This window comes from Perca fluviatilis, chromosome 6 (assembly GCF_010015445.1).
Source record: "Perca fluviatilis chromosome 6, GENO_Pfluv_1.0, whole genome shotgun sequence".
NCBI lineage: Eukaryota > Metazoa > Chordata > Actinopteri > Perciformes > Percidae > Perca > Perca fluviatilis.
The window spans coordinates 26,924,517-26,947,437 of NC_053117.1; the positions used below are offsets into that span (position 1 = coordinate 26,924,517).

General features: G+C 41.2%; 1 protein-coding gene across 1 annotated transcript; it reads left to right on the forward strand.

The window, feature by feature from the left end:
* Positions 1-11: 11 nt before the first annotated feature.
* On the forward strand, positions 12-20,951 carry adamts12 (ADAM metallopeptidase with thrombospondin type 1 motif, 12). Its single transcript, XM_039803319.1, has 24 exons — positions 12-291; positions 447-805; positions 5,452-5,629; positions 5,789-5,997; positions 6,090-6,173; positions 7,239-7,363; positions 7,514-7,663; positions 8,889-9,032; positions 9,572-9,716; positions 9,805-9,897; positions 10,056-10,201; positions 10,341-10,510; positions 11,165-11,298; positions 11,496-11,616; positions 12,522-12,766; positions 13,177-13,318; positions 13,435-13,561; positions 15,264-15,474; positions 15,595-16,797; positions 17,886-18,038; positions 18,211-18,387; positions 18,925-19,071; positions 19,199-19,352; positions 19,564-20,951. The coding sequence occupies exons 1-24, from the start codon at positions 174-176 to the stop codon at positions 19,677-19,679; spliced, it is 4,851 nt and encodes a 1,616-aa protein (XP_039659253.1). The 5' UTR covers positions 12-173; the 3' UTR covers positions 19,680-20,951.
* Positions 20,952-22,921: the final 1,970 nt, after the last annotated feature.

Genomic DNA, 22,921 nt, shown 5'->3' on the forward strand with positions numbered 1-22,921 from the left:
ACCGTGATCAGGCTCCCAGTCTTCCCTCGTTGCATGCTTGCCTTCGTGAAAGGAGATTAGTGAGCGTGTTCATGTCATGACACAGTGCAGCTCAGGATCGAAGTGGTCGCCTCTAACTGAAACCCCAATGTCCAGGACTCTTTTGCAGTGGTTTGTGTTTGGTTACATGAAATATGCGATGTTCGCAGGAATGCCCGGTTCTTTTTCTGCTACACTTTGTTTTCATTTTGGCAGCCGGCCACAAAGAGCTCTCCGACTCTGGCAGACTATTCTCCCTCATTGCAGAACAAGGTCAGTGTCGTGCAGTTATGATAAAAGCTGCCTTTCTGTGCATGTGTGAATTAAATGCAAGACTGGAAACGTTTGTATGGTTAAGTGCATACTAATATCAATATACTCTAAAGGTAAAAAAAGCTGTTTCAATTATGTTGTATTTTATTCTGCAGGTCAGTTGTCCCAGTCAGATCTGTCCACTGTCCACCCAGTGAAAACCAGCGCTGATGGAGAGTTTATCTCCCACTCTCTGGCTCACCACTTCAAGGGTGGGCGAGTCACGCGTGACCTACATCCCCTTGGTTTGGATGGACAGGTTTATTACAAGGTCAACTACAAGGGTCGCACTTTAATGTTTAATTTGACTGCAAACAATCACTTGGTTTCAAGTGACTACATCCTAGAGAGGAGGAACGGCAGTGCCAACAGGACTGAGCATCGTCGCTCTGAGGGGAACTCCTGTCACCTCCTTGGCACTGTGGAAGCCTCTGATGTGCGAGGAACTGCTGCCATCAGCTCTTGTAAAGGACTGGTAAGGAATCACATTGTTTTTCATACATAACAAGGCATAAAGGTAAATTTAAACCTCTGTGTCATTCCTAAATTGAATCCTCCCTATTCCCTCCCTGTCATATCTCTTTGAAAAATCTATAGTTGCTTTTGGCAGGCAGGTTTTTTTTTAATACACAGGGGAAGGGGAGCATCACTCTGGGGAAGCTGGTATGTGGTTTAGGCAGGCATAGGCTGTTGAGCAAACCCTTCCATCTGACAGTGCCCTGTGTGTTAGTTTGCCCTTCAAAGACTTCCTGACACTATTTGAAGAACGACTGTGCTGCCGACCCGCTGATGGCTGCTGCTTCTCGGCCAACCATGAGATCCTTTCCGTCTTCATTGTCTTTCAGATGTTTTCCTCTGTACTTTCACTCTCACTCATTCATTCATTCATTCATTCATTCACATTGCTGTCTGTTCCTGCAGAAACTCTCTGCAACCCCCACCACATTGTTACTTTGTTCTACGCTGAGATAGGGCTTCAGTAATAGATTTTGGCACATTTTTTTATATACTGGAACAATAGAGTTTGACAGATGGAGAGACAGGAAATAGGGCCATACGTTTTGTTCAGAGAATTTGTGCTTCTTTTTTTTAAACTTTGGCTGAAATGTTTCTAATCAAATAAATAGTTCCACTAGAAAGGCTAGAAGACAGCTGGACCGCAGATAGACAAGAGAGCAGCTCAACATATGAAGAATTTTATTTCAGATGTGACATGTGCCATATGAACATTTCTGAAGAATACTATGGTTGCTCATTGCTAAGAATTTGAGTTTTTAAGTCCTTTATTCACCAAAAAATACTTCAGCATTTTTGAAATAATAACTGATTAATTTGATTAACACCAATATTTTGAAAACAACCAAATAGGAAGAGGTGGTGGAAAAAGAGGAACTTTCCAGCTCTGAAATGATGGGATGTGTCAGTTTTAGTCATGAAGAATGTTTGGGTGTTCGTCTTTGATTGTGTCACAGCAGGAATGCCTCTCCTGCAGGGTCATGCCTCCTGTTTCTCTGTTATGTTTGTGTGGGTTGCACTGCCTCTTCTTGCCAAATCTTGTAAATGCAGTTTATTTAAAAAGTGTTAAGCTACTCTAAAGTACAATTATCTACAACCTACCGCATTTAGAGGATTTTTTTCTGCAATCCCAAATGTTCCGGTGTGTCCCTTCTCGTCAATCAATCAGGGAAACCACTATGATCTATTACACTGATTTGCTCTACTGTGGAAGACGGTTATAGCAACCACAGAGATGATTATTCTTTATCAATTCATCTGCCAATTATTTTCTTGATTGATTAATTGATTATTCATTTGGTCTATAAAACATTAGAAAAGAATGAAAAAGGAGCATAAAAATTTCCCAGAGCCCATGTCGACGTCTTCAAATTGCCATCACATTCTCTCATTTGAAAAGGTGGAACCAACCCTTTTTCTTGAAAAATAATTAAAAAGATTACTCATTTAGCAAAATGGTCGAAAACATTTTTTTTTATCAATGTACTGATAAATGAATCAACTAAATAAATGAATCGACTAATGATGATCTGACAAAGGATGTACAGTATTTATGTAGATATTAATGTAGATGGTAAAGGGGATGGAAAATAGTGAGCAATATTTACTTTACAAGTGATTATGTCTTTACAAAGTTCAGCTTACCTTTCACCTTTGCTATTTACTGTACACGTGAAACCATGAGGACCAGAGTAATTGGATGGAGGTTTCTGTCTGTGTCCTTTTTTTGTTTCCCTGGGAAAACCTTCAATTCAAGCCAAGCCAAAGCTTTCTCAGTAGAGTCTTTGATCCCTGAGGCCCAACACAAAGAAAGATCACGCATGTTCAGACCTATTATATTGGTGTTTTTCTCACTTAAATGCATGTTTCCTCGCACTATGCAGATGAAAAATGCTAATGTCTTTGACCTCTGAGAAAGAAGTTAGCTCACAGGCAGAATTATCCTGTGAAGTAAAGAAACAACATAAAGGCAAGTAAGTGTAGTGAAACCAGTAATGATCAAGAAACAGTTTTAAAGAATAAATGCACGTTTGTTATGCAGAAAATTGTTGTGATTGATCATATTGCAGTAATGAGCACCATCCGCTCCCACCTCTCCTTGTGTCCCACTAATCACTGCTGAGGCCAGAGGCTGTATAACAGCAAAGACTTTATTCCAGACCCAGTTGGCCAGCACTACAAAACCCACAGAAGCAGGAAACAGAAGTAAAGCAGTTCCACATGGCCAATGTATTTAGAACACAGACCTGTGTTATGGTAACCTCCCCTGGCTCTGGCACCTCACACCCAAACACGCTTCCTTTAGGTCAAAGGAGGGGGATTAATGGAGAGGAGGAGGAGAAGGGCAGGAGGTGGCAGAGGGAGAAGAAGTGGCGAAAGTGAACTTCTGACCAACACTGTTTTAGCTGGCGGAGCATTTGGGATTTAGAGCAAAAACTGTTACAGAATAATCCCCCGGTTTTGCTCAAATGGAAAACAAAGTCCTAGTTGGTATCCTTATAAGATGTCTTTGTCTATTGAGTACCTACATCACACAGGATCTGTACATGGTAATTTAAGGATCACAAGTAATACCATAACCACACTGTACAAGCCAAGCCTTGCCGGCTGCGTTGCAGGACTGCAATTGGTATGTAGATCATACAGATCATGCTGGCAAGGGTCTGAATGTTTGGATGGGCCTCTCTGTAGCATTCCTTCCTGGTTGATCTGCACTCCACCACCTGCTTCTCGCTGCTGGGACTCACTTGGAAGTTTAACGCTCAGGAAAACACATAGGAGATGGCAGGGAGGCATAATAACAAGAATCTGCCATTATATGTATCATACACCTTTGTATTTGTTTTGTTTTGCAGTGAGATCCAGAACATTGGTAAAATGTGTGTTTTCTGCACTAGGAAGCTTTCTCAGCTGACCATAGACATACTGTATATCAGCCTGCATGCTTTTTGGATGAGACATCACAACTTAGGGACCCCTGGCTGAAGGCCACACTCTGAGTCAGTGGAAAACCCTTTCTCAATACTTTTTTATTTAATCTGTGTTTAAAAAAAGAAGAAGCCTTTTGTTTATCATTTGCAACGTTATTGTTATTCCTCTGGTGGTTTTACAGGAAAAAAAAATAAGCCTGAGCAGCTTAGTTGTGTCCTACAAAGTTTCTGTTCCAGTTTGTGGACACTCTATCTTATGTTACAAGGTTCAGTGTAACAGGTGGAGTAAAATAGTCCTTCCAAAGGGAGTGCTTCTCTAGATTTGTACTTTCTGGACTCCCTGAATGGAGAAATTAGATACTCAGTCAGAGCTCTGCAGACAGCTGAATGAATGTAGTTAAAATGCATGTCCCAAGAAAAACATAAAAAATATGTCAGGATGACCCAGAAGGCTGAATAGTGAGTAACTGCAGTAAACAGCAGGGTAGACCCTTGGGACCACAACTGGCCGAACTGTAAGCACTGCGTGACCTAATTTTCCACATCTGTCTTTGGCTCCTAAAAACACTGAGAAGAGATCCAAGAATCAGATTCAACAATCATTTTCTTAGAATTCTTTGGTCTTGTTGGACGCAGTACATGTGCATGTTAAGTTTTTTTTATATCCTTGATAGATTTATTCATGTGCATGGACATTTTAACATGTCAAATAATGCGATTGGCTCTTGAAAGAATTATGCATCCCACTCTCATTCTGTCAATTTCGAAGTTGGTTTAGGGTTAAAGGGAGGGGTTCATTCGGGAACAGTCTGGGCTTGTTTTGGCACACACACACACACACACACACACACACACACACACACACACACACACACACACACACACACACACACACACACACACACACACACAATCAACTTAATGATGAGAACTTGCAAACAGTTAGTGGGAGGGAAAACATTCATATTGCGTGTGTTTACAAGGAAAATTCAAGATTTGACAGAAACGTCTTTTGTGTGTTTGCATGCATCTATGTTTTCATGTAGGTTTGTGTGGGGGGATGTAGTATATATGTCAGTCTCAACAGCAGACCTCACCAATCAGCAAATGAATAGTCTGCACCAGTAAGAACATGCATGGCATACTTAGGAAAAAGTCTTTGTGTTGCTGCTGCAGCAGACAGAGAATGTGCCTCAGGGAAGGAGAAAGGTTCATATTCAGATCTGTTGACTAATGATGGATTCCAACCAAATGGAAATTACTGAATAATGGCCCTTTCAGCATGCTTTCCAAGAGACAGTCTTCTCACGTTTAATCTTTTTAGTGATTTGTTGTTGCACTCATAAAAGTTATAAAACAAAAGCATGCTAGGTACTAGGCTGTAAATTTTCGGTTTAAGTCACAGTCTGAGAATGCATGACATTACAAAAGAGACTTAAAGCTGCATTAGGCAAGATTTTGGGATAAAATGAATAATCTTTTTAATCTTAATTAACAGTTGGTGAGCTGTGACAGCAGTGAGCAGAACTAATACTTGAGATAATAGATTTGCCCTATTTTCAGATTTGGGTATCTGTAACTTTTCTGTGCACAGGAAGTGATTGACCAAAATCTTAACTTGCTCACTCATTTCTACTCAATGCATCTTCATCAATGTCATTTTTCTTTTCCTCAGAGAGGCTTCTTTTCCCTGCCAGAGGGACACTACTTTATCGAACCTTTCCAGAAATCTCCTGATAATCCTGTAGGGACTCCAGAGCCCCATATTGTCTATCCAGGAGTTACAACAGAAAGCCAGAGAAAAAAACGCAGTTTTGAGTCCAAAGATACACCCAGCCCCTGTGGAGTTCAAGGTGTGTATCTGAATGTGTGTGTATGTCTATGGAACAGCAGATGTTTGTGTAAATATACATACTGTAAATGAGCATTTTTTTTCTCTGTCTGTGCCTGTGTCAAGCAAGGATAAGTCACAAGTGTACTGCAAGTGAAGTCTTCCATTATCCACGCTTTAGATGCTCCAAGTGACTCTGTCCAGGTGGAGAGAGAGAGGGAGGAATGGGAGAGGGAGCAGCAGAGGGGGGAGGATCAGGCTCAGTCCCGCTCGCAGCGCTCAGTCAGCAGAGAGCGGTGGGTCGAGACCATGGTGGTAGCTGACGCCAAACTCATAGAATACCACGGCACTGATAATGTGGAGTCCTACATCTTCACCATCATGAACATGGTGAGGAGTTAGAATTCAATTATACTGTTTACGCACAGACTACGGTTACGTTTTTATTTTATTTTAGTGGTGAATGATCTCTATTTTAACAGGTGGCAGGGATCTTTCATGATGCCAGTATTGGGAATGCCATCCATGTAATCTTGGTTCGCCTCATTCTACTCCATGGAGAAGAGGTAACACTTGCCCAAACAAGTTTTCTTAAGAAACTTTAATGTGATTTCTTTCTTTGACAATGCATGTATTAAAGTTGGAACAAGAAAAGCACATGTACATCTATGAAGCATTCCTCAGTGGGGTAGTTAGGAGGTGAAAGCTTTAGTGCAGAACTTTTTGATATTATAGAACGTCCGTTACATTCAAGCCATTGCCAAATGAGTTGCTACAAAGCTAATTAAGACTATCAGCTCCACCCAACTCTCTCTGTATTTCTCAGTATGGCTATGTTCAGAAGATTGTGTTGTCCGGTGATTTCACGCGTAGAAACTCGAGTGAAGATAATTACCTCTTCTGAAGAGTCCATCATGTCTTTTTAATCCTCCGTGTCCTCCTTGGCTACTAGCAACTGCTTGGAGGAGGGGGAGGGCGGTCATGGAAGGCTTGTATCATGTGGACGCGCCGACAGTTTTGTTGTCATTACTTAGAATTCCTCATGGGAGCAGCAGAAACTACGCACTGTAGCTTGAAGTAAACTGGAAGACTCCTTCATTTGGCTGTGGTTCAAGCTCCATGCACTGAGTATCTACCTGAAGATTCAAGACCCACTGAACATCATGTACTCACCTTGGTTTACATCAGGCCTTCCACGTTTAGCTACAAGTGTGAAAAACTGGAAAACCAATTGAAACAAAATTCAACAAGAACCCTGGACCGATCACGAAAAACAATCAAAATCTTGTTTGTTCAGCAGAAATGTCTTGGCTTCCATTGGAAAAAATCCCTGTTATCGCTGGTGTAATACAGAACTGTTTAGAAAATAAAGTGAATGAAGGTGAGCTGTTTGCATTAAAGTCATGTCCATTACAAAATATAAACTACCTCTACAGGTTACTGCTCTGCAACTGACACTGCACTCTATACATTTCCTGTGAAAAGATGGAAACAAAAATTTTTCTTCAGGGTCAAAAAATAATTAAAATTTTGATGTTTTCAAATGACAAGATGTAAAAAAAGAAAAGAAAAGAAAGCCAAATGATGACAAATGTGCAGTCTGTTATTTCTAATTCTGCTGTTTGTTGCAGAAAGAGTTGAAGATTGTTCACCATGCAGACGCCACTTTGTCCAGTTTCTGTGCTTGGCAGAAAAACCTCAATCCCCAGAGTGACACACATCCAGCTCATCATGATGTGGCTGTGTTGGTCACTAGGCAAGTGACACACACATATGCATTTGTAGGTCAGCTATATCAATAGAGAACTTAAACGAAATGAATAAATCATATGCTCTGATGCTAGGCCCGCTTATGATGGAGATATGACATCTACATAATGTGCCTGTGTTTCGCCCCCCCGCCCAGGAAAGACATCTGTGCTGGAATGAACCAGCCCTGTGAGACCCTGGGTCTGTCTCATCTGTCTGGGATGTGTCAACCGCACCGCAGCTGCAACATCAATGAGGATTCAGGACTACCTGTTGCCTTCACCATCGCTCATGAAATGGGCCACAGGTCTGTGTGTGTGTGTGTGTGTGTGTGTGTGTGTGTGTTGATTTGTAATTTTTGTGAAACTCTGAATAATAGAGTATGATAACAATAGGCCATGTGACAAAGAAAGCATCTTGTTCCCATGATCGGTTACTAAAGAGGAATATACAGTTGCATCATTAGGGAATGGGCTAATGCAAATAATGGTTAGTATCTGGTAAACGGACAAAAGATTGATACCTGAGATTGATGTGATTTGTGCGGAGATCATTTAGTAACAGTAAAAAGAAAAGTTTGAGTTGTTTTCATTTTTGGATTACTGTGACACAGAAAACCACATTATCTTTAATCCCAGTTGGCGCCAATGTGTTCAGTTAACATATGACCATGAGGACTGAATGAATGAAGTGGATGTAGGGAAGAGTGGTCCTTCAAATTTGAAATAGAGGGTAGCAGGAAAAAAATGTAAGAGCCAAGAGGCATATGGTTTAAAGGTTCAGTAGGTAACTTTTTTTTAAATAACTTTTTGTCATATTTGCTCAAACTGTCACTGAATCCTTACAGTAGCACATTAGGCAGACAATCTGTAAAACAAAATTCATGTTCCTCTGCCTCCCCCTAGTTCTCCTATTGGCATATGCAAGTTTCCACCATGCCCAAAAGTTAACAACCATTAAGAGCAGAGGAGTCTCTACGCAGTGTCAATCACTGCTCGTGAACTGTGATTCATGTGATCTTGCCTCAAATGTTTTCAGAAACATATTTTAGTGTACCTGTTGAGCTGAAAAATTAGAATGTTTGTGACCAAGTTGAGCCAAAACCAAGCACCGCCCACCGGCCAGAGCAAACATTTTTCAGCTACAGTTAACTTTTAGACCTTAGCTGAGATCAAATTCCACACTGTATGTGCTATTATAATGTATAAATTATGTACAAATCTTTACAGTATTCTATTTGGGCAAGAAATGAATGTGTTTTACTGCTTTGTACTAACAGGAAATGATGTTGCGCAAACAAAAGTTATCAAATGACTTTGGACTGGATTTCAAATTTTAAAACAAATGTGTTATTTGCATGTATCACAGGACTGGGACACATTGCTGTAGAAATCTATTGAGATTAGAAAGTTGCTCAGAGGCACAATCATGTTTTTGCAGATCCAAGAGCTGAAGCCCATGTATTCTTGTGAAACATTTATTTGTGTAAAGATAATATCATAATTGTCCATGTTGGTTGTGTTTGAACACAGCTTTGGAATTCATCATGACGGTCAGGGGAATGACTGTGAGCTGGAAGGGCGGCACCCGTTCATCATGTCCAGACAGCTGATGTACGACAGCTCGCCCCTCACTTGGTCCTCCTGCTCCAAAGAATATATCACACGCTTCCTCGAGTAAGGCTGAATTCATACCTTTTTCTGAAGCCATGATTCATAAAATTATAATATGATTCACTCAGTTTTAGTACTGTTTTTCTTTGTGGGGAACACACAAGAGGTCTGTAAATTATGTGAATCGCCGGAGTTATAAAATCATTGTGAAAATGGGACTAAAACAAGCAGTGATTCTTCCTGGATGCAGATAAAGTGAATATGCTGGTGCAGATTTGAAGGGAGGCAGTGGAAACGTATACCCCCAAATATGTAGTGGGTGTGTGTTGGAACAAAACAAAGTTATGAAGAAGCAAACCATGACAAACTACTTTTCGAAAGAGCAGCAAAGAACATAAGTGCAAAGATGCTGAACAAACTGAATTCATTAAAAGCCAGAAAATCCAGCAAATAACAGAAAAGCAAGAGAAGCCTAAGGGTCATTAGAGGGCGGTCACACTTGCACAAATGACTCAACCACCACACCTTGTGCACTCTTTCTCTTTTTCATCTTTTTCAAAAGATCACACATTCAATATCCAATCTTTGTTCGTTTGTTTTAGTCGAGGCTGGGGTTTCTGTCTTGATGACCGCCCTTCCAAGAGGGACCTAACCACCCCGCTGGCTCGCCTCGGTGTCCGTTACACCACACACCACCAGTGCCAGCTCCAGTATGGCCCAAATGCTACCTTCTGCCATGAGGTTGATGTGAGTACTGTGCATCTAAGCATCAACTAAAAATGTCAGAAATCTTAGTAAAAAGTCTCATTGTTTGTGGATTACGTCTTTCTTTCAGAACGTTTGCCAGATTCTTTGGTGTTCAGTGAACGGCTCCTGTCGCTCCAAACTGGACTCGCCTATAGATGGCACTCGCTGTGGACCAGAGAAGGTGGGTGGTGCCAGTTGCTTTGTCTTGTTGGGTGTGGATTTCATTAGCCTGAGGATGAGGATGGTTAGCACTACAGATATAAGGGTGATTCTGGTGCAGAGCCTTGAGTATTAAATGTGTCATATTACCAGTGTTATTTGTGACATTTTCTCCTGCAGTGGTGTATCTCAGGAGAGTGTGTGATTGTGGGTAAACTGCCAGAGACGGTGAACGGAGGCTGGGGACAGTGGAGTACCTGGTCTCACTGCTCCAGGACCTGTGGAACTGGAGTTCAGTCAGCAGAGAGGGAATGTAACAACCCCAAGTAAGATCTGACTCCAGATCTGCCATTGAAATATATCTCACACTCTTTGGAATCAAACCGGTCTTGGTTCTTCAAAAACAGATGACACGCTGAAACTGATCACATGGTTGATTTAAAGTGTGCTACTGTGTATCCACAGACCAGAGTTCGGGGGCAAGTACTGCACTGGGGAAAGGAAGCGTTATCGGACCTGTAATACCAAACCCTGTCAGAAGAATAAACCAACCTTTCGAGAGATGCTGTGCAGTGAGTTTGACACTGTGTCCTACCACAATGAGCTCTACCAGTGGATTCCTGTGTCTAACCAAAGTAAGTGATCAAAGCCTCAAATATGCAATTAGATACAACAGATAGACAGATACATGTACAGTATGCTAGTAGCCCTCTGTTCATATCACAGAAGAGCTGTAGCTGCGATTGTGTATGTCACCCAACAGAGGGCAGCATTACACTAGAAAGCGCCCCCAACTGCTCCTTCCAGACAGCGCTGCGACCGCTGCCTTCAAGGCACCGAACCCTAACCTTAACCCTAACCCTAACCCTAACCCTAACCAGTGCCTCCCAACGGTGCCTTCCAGGCAGCGCTGCCTGGAAGGCACCGTTGGGGGCAAAAAACACTGATAAACCCCCAGCTACTGTATCTTAGCAGGGGCATACAGTGTTACAGAACAGTTCAGTGCATTACTTGTCCTTGCTAAAGTCTGCACGCATTCTTTTTGTGCTTTGTGTCATTTCTTAAATTCAAATCACGGTTTCTGCATAATAAATGTAATTTGTATTGGGCTTGTGAGGTGTTTGTTTGTTAGAAAAGATCCAAAAATGTCTTGTCATCAATGAAAAGTATGCTTCATCATCCGTTCCTGATAGTTGGGCTTGACATTAGTAGACTGGACTCAGAGTCGGCAATTAATTGGAATTAAACTAAATTAAACTCCTCTTTCCCCTACCTTCAACCATCTTCAGTAAACCCCTGTGAGCTGCACTGTCGACCAGTCGTTGAGTATTTTTCGGAGAAGATGCTCGACGCCGTGACAGACGGGACACCGTGCTTCATGAACAACATGTCCAGAAACATCTGCGTCAACGGAGTGTGCAAGGTAGTGTGGCTGGGTAAGAGACTAAAAGAGACGGGGGAGGAGGGGGGGGGAATTGTAGTGGAGCCAGATGAGACAAGCTGCAGTGTAACGATAGTATCGTGGAGGGTGGAGTTTTTTTGTGCAAACTTCCATCTTATGTGATTCTGTAATGTGTCTCGTTGTATATTGATGGGTTTGTGCATGTGTTTCTTCTGTAGGCGGTCGGCTGTGACTATGGCATTGACTCAAACGCTGTGGAGGATCGTTGTGGAGTCTGTCTGGGTGATGGCACAAGCTGTGAGACAGTCTATAAGTCTTTTGATGAAGGAGATGGCTTTGGTGAGTTTAGCACAAAGGATATTTGAGCAGCTGGAAACAAATTGAATTATCCAGACATAAGAATTGATCCAATTATAAAATTGCACAAAACACAAAACAGACAACATATTAATGAGGAGAAGCTTTTATGTACCCACCAGAAGAGTGTGAAAAAGCACAGAATTCAAATTGATGTCTACAGGCAAAAAGTCATTTCAGGACAGTTCATTAGCATTACGCCATTGTGTTGATACTTTGTTGTCATGGCAGCCTTCTTGTCCACAGTGTGCAGCTGTTTGTCCTGCTGTACTTGGCGGGTGTGTGTATGTGTGTGCGCCTGCAGCCACATGTTTGCATTTGTCTAAAGACTGACATGTCTATAGTGTATTTTGCTGTGCTTGGAAAAGTATAACTCACATGCAGAGTCACGGCAAATACAGATTAATAGAGAAAGAGGCTCTAAAACAATAAAAAACCTTTTTGCTTTCTCTCTCTCTTGGTCTCTGTCTGTGTGTGTTTGCCCCGCACAGCATCCTTTCCAGATAACCAGCCCAGATGTGTTAGACTTCAAAAGGCTTAGACCAAGGGCAGACCTCCCCCTCCTTTGCACAAACACAGAAACACACACACACCTTCCCACAAACATCATTAAACTCCAGAGACCTACTCATAGCTGCTTTAGTCCTCCCCCATCCAGCCCCCCCATCCACACACAATAAAAAACAGAGACAGGGCAGTGCCCCCCACGCAGAATACGCACACATACACTCACACACACACATGCCAACCACCCCCACAGACTGAACCCACCCTCTATTAAAGATCAGAGAGAAACTGTCTGGTAGTCTGGATGTGAGTGTGGCAGCAGCCATGGTGGGCCATCCATTACTTCGCTGTGACTCTGACTCCCCTCTCGACTCTCCCAGGGTACGTGGACGTGGGTGTGATACCTGAGGGCGCGCGGGACATCCTGGTAAAGGAAGTGGAGGAGGCAGGTAACTTCCTGGCTCTAAAGAGCGAGACGTCGGAGGAGTACTTCCTCAACGGCAACTTCATCATCCAGTGGAACGGGGAGTACGAGGCCGGTGGGACAACGTTCTACTACGAACGCAGTGGGAACATGGAGAACCTCACCGCTCCTGGACCCACCAAACAGCCAGTCATGCTGCAGGTAGGCAGGCATCATAATATACAGATGTTTAAATGTGTTTGAAAGGATTTTACAGTTTTTTAAATGTTTCAGTATTCTGAGATGTATAGAAGTAATCAGTAATTTACATTTTTACCCAGTGTCTGTGTAGGGTGATTTCAACCGATAAAGGTAGAGAAAAGCGACTTTAAGGATAGCCAACCAATCACAGCATGCAAACGTTACATGTTTTCCAAAGCAGCCTACACATTTCTGGGTGAATGAAAAGATAATAATAAAATGTCTCTAAGCAATTGTTTTCTCATCTGTTTAAAGACACCATATACTGGAAACTGATCTTGATTTAGAAATTGAAAAATGTGTTTTTTTATATACTGTATGTCAAATATGTAATGTTAAAATGATGCATAATAATTCATATGGCTATCCAGTTACTATTTCAGGAGAAGAACCTAGGTATTAAGTATGAGTACACCATCAAGAAGACCAAAGAGACAGGAAATGAGGTCAGTGAACCCATTTACAGTTGGAGGCATGGGGCATGGACAGACTGCAGCACCACCTGTGGCTTAGGTTGGTTTTGCATTTAACAGAAAAAATCTTATTCCATAAATGTATGTTTTGGAGGATTTCAGTGACATTTAAGTTACGACCTGGCCATCTGCTTTCTGACTTCCTGGCTGTTTTAGGGGAGCAGTACCAGCCTGTGCGGTGTTTTGAAATGGACGTGGGTGTAGTGGATGAGTCTTTGTGTGACCCAGACAGCCGCCCAGAAGGGAGATACCGAAAATGCAAGAATATGGATTGTCCTGCAAGGTCATTAACTCTCAAACGCTCTTTAACTGTTTTTCTCTCACTGTCAGTATTATTGTGCCTGGAAACATATTGTACTGTGGTTTTAGTTATATAACTATTGTTTGATGATCATTGCATTCATAATATTGGAGAGTCACCAGGCTATCTAACTAACTACTGTAGATACCAATAGAATGTTATGGCTGGTTTGAAAGTAAAAGGCAGTATTTCACTGCCTAATCTAGATTTTTTTAGGATTTTAGAATTACTTAGTCGCAAGATTTATATTGTGTTCTCTCCCCCTTGCCCCTGGGTTTCACTGTAATAACAAACAATTTAGAAATTCAACCAATGGAACGAATTATTTTAATAACTGATATTTTCATCTTTAGTGCTGGTTATGGAACCTCAATACTTTTTTGGGTGAGGCTATTTGCACCCCTGGTACAATTAGCAGTGTATGCTATTCGTACCCTGGTGCAATTAGAAATGAATGCTATTCGTACCCAGCCGGTGCACACAGCAATGTGTTCTATTAATACCCCGTCTGGTACAAATATCAATGTATGCTATTTGCACCCCTGTGCATTTACAGTACCTTGGCATATAGTTACACACAGTTATCCATACTACTCATGTATTACACCTTTTTGGAATATTATCGCCCTGACATTCTTACCCTAACCATAACCAATCCCACTCCTGTTGCCTAAACCTAACCAACTCAACCAGAGCAGGCATATTCATGAGTCTTCCCCTACCACCCTGCAAATTATCCAATCCAAAATTAAAAAAATAAGATCTCCTCACAGGTGTATCCAACTCCAAACTCCCATACCGAAGGTAAGCGAACTAACCACTCACCTAGCAGCTCTTACGGAACGTTGTATAACTGTTTACTAGTTGGTTTCTTCAAGCCTCAGTTGCTAGGTAACAGTACTGTATACAAAAAATAGGTACTAGCTAACAAACTAACGGTTGTATGCTTTCACTGAAGACAGAAAGCGCAACTGTAGTATCCATTTTCTGCTAGAAATTCAATTGTTATAAACTTTAGAGACAAAACTTTGCCGGTTTTTGCGGTCATGGAAGATGAACGTCCGCCATGATTTCGGTGCACGTGAGCAACGTGTTTTTGTTGTTACGTCACAGGGTGTGAATAGCCAAAGCCGGTCTACGGCTATTAGAAATTATTTGGAATGTGTGGCCGAGGCTATTCGTACCGGGGGTGCAAATAGACACTCCGTACTTTTTTTGGTAACAAATAAAATGTGTTTGTAGAACATATTTAAAACTGTTGAGTAGGCTACTAAAAGTTGGTATCAATGGCCTAGTGAGATTTATAGTCTTGTTTACTTATTCTAAAAATCTGTTTTGGACTGTATTTTAATAAGTCAAAGTTCTTGCACAGTTGCTTATGTTTTGAGAATATACTGTATAACATTTTAGAACGTTGGCTCTATTTGAAAAAAATTGAAAAAAGGGTTTTGTAGAAAAATGTGTTTTCCTTAAAGCAAGGTATTTAAAAAAAAGTTTTGGTTTCAGTACCAAAACTCTGGCAATAGTATCAAACATTTTCAATTGATACCCAGGCCTGTTCATTATTAGAAGATGACAAAGTTGTCTGCATGCCATATGTTCCTCATGTATTGTTTTTGAATGCCATCAAATCAGTTCTATCAGCAGTCTCTTTTTTTTAACCTCTTTATCCCCTCTTTTTCAGGTGGTGGGTGGGCGGCTGGCAGCAGTGTTCAGCCACCTGTGGATTAGAAGGGGCACGCAAGCGAACAGTTCTCTGTGTTCGGACAGTTTCAGGGGAGGAAAGGGTGCTCCACCCTGCTGAATGCAAGCATCTGCTTAAACCCAAACCTGTGGTACCATGCAACAGAGATGTACCATGTGGACAGGACTGGGCTGTTGGCGATTGGGAAGAGGCATGTTCATTTCCATTTTACTTCCATTTTGTTTCTCTGTAGCTTTTCTCTCTCTGACTTTGATCTTACAGATCTCTGCCTTGTCTTTAATGTGTCATTTGTGTTCTTCCTCTCCTGCAGTGCCCAGTTACATGTGGAGGAGGTGTTCGCTCACGTACAGTCACATGTGCACTTACACCCAAGACTTGCGACCTCTCAACCAAACCTCGGTCAAGATCACTGTGTGCCCTTCAGAGCTGCCCTAAGTCAAGTCTTCGTAGACGACCTGGGCCTCCTCCTAAGTACCGCAGCATCTACCCACCTAACAGCCACCCCATCAAGCATCCTACACCTACACCTTACTGGGCTCCCACGAGCACCACAGCCACAGCTGCACCCACAGCTGCTATCACTGTGAGAAAGAAAACAACCACCAAAGAAACTACAACTGCTTTCATCCCAACCACCACTTCCCTTTTAACCCCTCAAACCACAATCCCTGAAATCATAGTCACAGATGATTTAGAGTTCAATGTTAGAGTGAGGAAAAATGAGGATAAGAGAGGAAAGGTTTTCCCATCTAAAGCAAATTCTGCTGAAAAGGACATCAATTCAACTGGCGTGGAAAAGGTAGAAGAGAGGGAGGAGGGAGAGGAGGGAAGTACACCAAATGTGGTGATGTACACTCCAGGATATGATTATGTTGTTAAGGATAGGAAAACAGAGGATGAGGGGATTATTGACCTGGATGTTACAACATCTGCATCCCTCAAAAATCCTCTTAAATTAACCACACTAACACCACATATACTCATTACACCCACTTTACAAACAAGTCCACCTACAATGCACACAACCAGCACCCACCGCCAAGCACCCACGGCCACCCACTCCACCCTACACACCAGTACTAAAACATGGGCAAAGACCAATCACCACTATCCCTTCTCCAACCCTCACACCACCCCTCGTATCAATCCATACAGGCCCTGGACACACAGGGTTCCCCTTACCACTCCCATGTACCACGCGGTCCCATCGAAAGCTGGCTTCCACACAACACAAGCTCCTCCCACAACTGCAAGACATCCATTCACCACTGCAGCATCATCCCAGTCCACAGTGAAGATCATTAAACTAAAGAAGCCTGCGGTGACACCCAAAAAAAACAGTTCTGTCTCTCGTGCTAAAAAGCCCTCTTCCTGGTCCAAAGGCAGTCGCTCCAACAATCAAAACCAGCAACAAGAACATCCCATTAGCAGCTCCGTCAGTGACCAGAGCAACCTGAAGGCCAGAGAGCCAGTCAGCAAGGAAATATTCTGGGTTGTAGGAAACTGGAGCGAGGTGGGTACAGACATTTTATGACCATTTTATCCGAAAGAACAAAAAAAAAGTAGTACATTTGCAGCCCAAATACAAGACCTTAACGCTGTGGTAGGAACTTTATTTTGCCGTTGTTGGGCAACAATTCCATAATAATCTTTCAGCATATTGTAATTCAAGTGGTCTGAGAGAAAACTAAACTTCTACACCTCCTCTTGGCTCTGTAATCAGGCTTTAGATAATCTAGATGTGACTGTCAATCACAGGTCATTTCAAAGAGAGAGAATGTTTCTATTGGCTGTTCTGAACATGCATTGCCCGTGCAACAAAGAGGGGAGAGGGAGAGCTGCAGGAAGAGGTCTCACTCTTCTACAAATTAAGTTTTGTTTTGCTTTCTACCCACTGCAGCTTTAATGCTGGCCATTTTCCATGGCATAGCCTACCTTATAACTTATGGATCCTCCCTTCCAGACATGTAATGACTACTATGAAATTGAAAGCTTTGAAAATTGACCTCCAGGGACTTCAAATTTACATAATCTATCACAGTGAACATTTAGTTGCCTTCTGTTTAAATTGTTTGAACGAGACATTTCATGAAAAACTCACTTTTTCAGTGCTTGTGCACATATATTTGAGTATCTGGAGTGCCTACCAACCCACAAACTGAAATAAGACAACCAGTCATTTTTTTGTGGGCTACCTAGATCAGAAAACATGGGATTCAAGAGTTTTTTTTTGTTTTTCTTTTAAACATGCTGCTTGCAACTGCAAGGAAGGTGGTTTAAAAGCAACAGACAATTGGTTGGTGGGTTAGCTAGCTGCACTTTAATGTTCATGGTCTAGTGAAAAGTTATTTCCAATGGTGTTTGGTGTTAGCAATAGGAAATGAAATGATGTATGATTTAGAAAATGGTTGCAGGATTTGCTTCTGGCTAGAACATGTAAAACCTCAGACAGAATTTCTCTGGTGGTTGTTGTTTTTGAGCTTCTTAAAATGTCTACTTTACAATATTATTGCCTGACATGTCACTTTAATCAGTTTCTCACCCAAGTATACACATAAACCCAAGGTGAGTTTTAATCAGAAAATACCTCTTCCTCCCCAGTGTTCAACAACATGTGGGATTGGAGCAATATGGAGGATGGTAGAGTGCAGCTCCCAGAATGATGAGGACTGTGCCAAAATGAAGAGACCTGAGCCTGCACGCACATGTCACATGCAGCCCTGTGCCACCTGGCACAGTGGCAGCTGGAGCAAGGTGAGTAACGTTAGATTTCCTCCAGTCACTGAATTTCATAATTACACTTAATACTTAATTATAATTCCACTTATTATATGTTACTTTTCCATATGATGAAATGGGTTTGTTTCTGTCGCAGTTCTCACTTGCCATGCCTGAGCCATTTATTGCACTGTGATGTTCTCCACAGTGTCCAGATTACTGTGCAGGGGTGGGAAGGAGGTACCGTGATGTCCAGTGTGTCGATTCTCAGAGTAAACGTCCCCTCAGACCTTTCCATTGTCAAGCTGTGTCCAGCAGACCCCTCAGCACCTTGACATGCCCCCAAAAGCCCTGTATGAACTGGAGTATATCACCCTGGGGACCGGTAGGAGCATTATACACATCAAATCTCTATATGTTCAATTTTCATTTGGTATAGCTTTAAATAATTATACATGTTTATTTGGGGGAACTGACCCTGTAATGTTGAAAATTATAAATCACTGTTACATGTTACAAAAAAAATTTTAAACCTTTTGATAACTAATCTGATGTATATGTGAATAATTGGTTTTCTGTTTACAAGTTATTTAGATGGATTTCATCCCATTTTCTAGTAACCATTTCCACCAATGTTTACAATTATTGCTGTTCTATTGTAAGACGTAGCCTCTACTACAGTATATTACATTGAGGATTTAGGATATTTCACCTGTGTAGTCACACCCAGCTCCACAAATTTGTGAATATTTTCCCATTCATGTTCCATATTATACAAGTGTAGGGAGATTGAATTTCTCCTCCAATTAGATATCCCCTAATGTATATCCACGACGTTCCACTTCCGGGATTGTTCAGGTTCCGCAGGAAGTTCTGGCAATGCAAGACTAGTTACCCCCCTAAATCCTTGTGTTTTCTTCAGTGCTCTGGCAGCTGTGGTGAAGGCGTCAGGGAGAGGCTGGTGTACTGTCCAGAGCCTCATCGCTGTAGCGCCACACTGAGGCCAAACAGCACAGAGTCGTGCAGTCTAAAGCCCTGCACTCGCTGGAAAGCCAAGGACTGGGATGAGGTCAGTCACATGTGATTGGCATTTCCTCAAAGCATTGAGGGCATTTCTAAATGTTGTTTTGCAATACAAAGTTGTAATAGTGCTAGTAGTGGTCTAAATTATCACTTGTTTGTGTGTGACTTTGCAGTGCCGTGTGAGTTGTGGTGGGGGTCAGCAGCAGCGTGAAGTCAACTGTGTGAGTGAGCAGGATTTGGCCGTGATGCCAAACAGCCTCTGTGAGAATATTTCCAAACCAGAAACACTCAGGAAGTGCAATATGCAGGAATGCAAGTCCAACACAGGTTTGTACGCAACGATCAATCTGTATGTCTGTTAGTCTGGCCTCGCAGATTCAATATCAACACACAAATGCAATGTTTATGGCATTACAGTAAGTCTATTGTTTTTTTGTGACAAACCTCTTGGTTAAAATCACTTTTAATAAACAAAATATTATCTGTACTGCCATGTTTCATGGCATTTGACCTCTGCGTTGTGTTCCTTCTTATGCAGGTCCAGTTTGCAGAAAAAACACCATGTCTTCTTTCTTCTGTGACAAGCTGAAGCTGTTGGGTCGCTGCTCTCTCAGGTCTGTCCAAAGACAGTGTTGTGTCACCTGTGGGTCATAGCTAGGGTTATACACCCACTTAAATTACAATGGACACATCCCAACTACAGTAATACATACTGTATCCTCTTGCAATACTGACAGAAGCCATGCTATCCACAGATTGACACGTCCAAACCAAAGTGCGTATGACCATAACCAGCACATATTAATCAGCACAACCAAACCTGGGTCGAATAAGATTATATATATATATATATATATTTTTTTTTTCTTTTTAAGTCTAACTTTTTCAAATGAAAATTTAGCTAGAAATCTTTTTTTTTTAAATGAGCGAGAGAACAGCCTAAACACTGATGATGAATACACATGTGGACTGTTACAAATGTTAGAGCTTAATGTTCATGGAGCCATGTTAAGGTGGGAAGAAATGCTTATCAGAATTAAAATATTTCTTTTGTTAAAAAAATTTGAGAATTTATTAACAGGCAAGTTTAATGATGTTGAAGGACAGCATGCAAAATCTGGCATATATAAAAGTATAGTGAAATTACTAATTTAAAAAATAATTTAAGATAATAAGAAACACAATTCAAAAGTTACAAAAGCTCAAGCCAGTACAAGAGTGACTCCAGTTGTGATACATTAATTAATAACACAAGCATACAGTACAGTGTGCACCTTCTTTATTAGTAAACAAATTAATGTATGACCTGCAGTACAGTACATATCTTTCTGGTCCAAAGATGCTTTTATAATCATGGTGCTGATGATTTACAGCTCAACAGTCAAGTTACCAGTTATAGTTTTATATCAAAGTGAACTGGTAAAAAACAGAATGTAAATAAAGATTTTTTTGAGACTTCCATTAAATTGTTAATAGTTTTAATAATCTGTTTTTTTAACTCCTATATTTTGCTTTGTTTTGCTTCAATTGTGGTTTTGTCCTCAGAGCTGGCACTGTGTGTTTACATTTTCCTTGGTACAAGTTCCTGCTTTAGACATTTTTGTTTTGATTGTCAATAATAATTAAATTGGCTGCAGAACGTGTACAGTTCTGTAGTCGAACCTGTGGTGCTCCTCCTCTGGTGTGAGATTGATCAATGAGAAAGAGGTGTTGCAGGTCATCCCTCTCAGGTCCCTCTAAAGATGGCCGCTGTGTTTGTATGATGTTGTACAGGGCAGGCATTACCATTGTACATGCAAATGGTATATCACCTTGACTGATTTGTACTTCACATGTCTCCATCAGTAATGTGACGATAAAAGATGTTCTTGATAAAACTGCTTGGTAACTTAGACGTGAAATAAAAAAAATCTTAAGTATCTTTAATGTGTGTGTATTATGCATGAAGGCTAGTCTTTGTGATTTCAATCCCTCCCAACATTTAAAGTAAAATCCAGTATCCTATTCAGGTTTGAAGCCAGGTACTTCCTGGTGTAAAATGAAGTTGATATTGTAATATGCACAATAGCATTGCTTGAATACAACAGTAATAGTCTATATCCTCAACGTTCCACTTCCATGATTGCTCCGTTGCCAATGGAAATTCCTCCAGATTTCACTCATTTAGACCGGATATCCGTTGCCTTGGGCTTCCTTTGTGTTGGCATTTTAAACTCCGAGGACTATGGTCAACCTTTTCTCAGATCTCTGCAGGGTAAATTCAGACAGCTAGCTAGACTATTTGTCCAATCTGAGTTTTCTGTTGCACGACTAAAACAACTTTTTATCATACATGTTCCACCAAAACAAGTTCCTTCCCGAGGATATTTTGCAGAGGCACCGCGGCTTTTCCCGGCACTTAGCGCCACCCAAGATGGTTGTGATTGGTTAAAATAAATGGCAATAAACCAGAGAATGTTTTTCTCCCATCCCGGAATGCTGTGTGGACTAGCCAGACCCTCCTCCGCAGTGCTGTGGAGGTCTGGCAAAGCGAGACTACAACAATAATAACCCTCCATTGCATCAGTGTCTTCTGCGTTATGACCTTTCATGTCAACAAGGTCCTTCTCGCCTGAGAGTGCCAGATGCTGCTGGATGTGTACTATAACACCAGAATCAGCAGCACCAGGCTCTGTGTCAGGGATCAGGTTCAGCTGGCCCTATTTCCCAGGCTCCTTTGTGCCAGATAACTTGACACGGACGGACACTGCCCTGCTCCATGCACCCTGCTGCTATCATTCAAGCTAGAGACCAAAAGTTAGTCAGCAGTAATGGAAGGAGTAACACAATACTGGGTCAATGTGGAGCATGATGTCCTAAAAAACCAGCAGTGTGTGTATGTGTTTGTGTGTTATCATGACTAGGCAAACACCATCCGGTTGTATTACCTAACCACATCTCTCATTCTGTTACATCACTGTGTGTTGCTTCATGTTGCACAATGGAAAGAAAAGATTGAGCTCAAAATCAGGAAATGCCTGAAAATATCAGATTCTGACTTCACAGTGGCTTTATTTTTTTTAAAGCTTATTTATGATTTAGAAATTTCCTTACCAGTGTTCTAGATATTTTTCCTAACTGAATCCTGGATGGTTAACAGCAGACATACTGTAGAGCAGAGCAAACAAAACAAAAGTCAATGAGCAAGTCATGTGTATAAAAGAATGAAATAATAGTTCATTCACATTTAAAAAATATTGTCATCTTTACTCATCAAAATCAAATCACTAAAGTGCGGATGTCAGTGCAACAAACAGTGAATTACCTGGCACAGCTCATTTCAGCTGTAAACAACATTATCATACAGTAAGAGGCTCATGACAAATTATTTTTAACAGCTTGTGCAACACATTGCAAGTCTTCTAAAGCCAAACAATTGTGGTTTTGGATTCAATAGTTAAGGGTCTACTTTATTGTTTGTGATGTTCAGACTTTCTCTGCACAATGTAGTAAACAGGTGTTGCATTTAAGGTTTGGGGCATATTATAAAAATGGTTAGAGCATGCCCGATTGGCAGCTAAGTAGTAAATGATAAATCTAACTGTTAATGTGTGTATTCTGTTGTTGCAGCAATGAGTGTGTTCCATTAGTTTTTTTAAACAAGTATGAAGAAAATTGCTTGTGTTTGTTTCTTTTTATTTCTGACAAAAAAGGACTAGAAAATCAAACTGGTATATCAAAATACCAGATTGCTGTTGTGCAAGTTAAGCTCTGTGAACATATATAAAATGTTCAGTAAATATTGGACTTTTAAACAAATGTATTTATTCAATTTTTGAATATTGGACTTTTGGATGCAGAGAGGAAGTGTTAGGCTTCAGGGCACAGTGCAAAATTCTCATTTATGCTCAAATAAG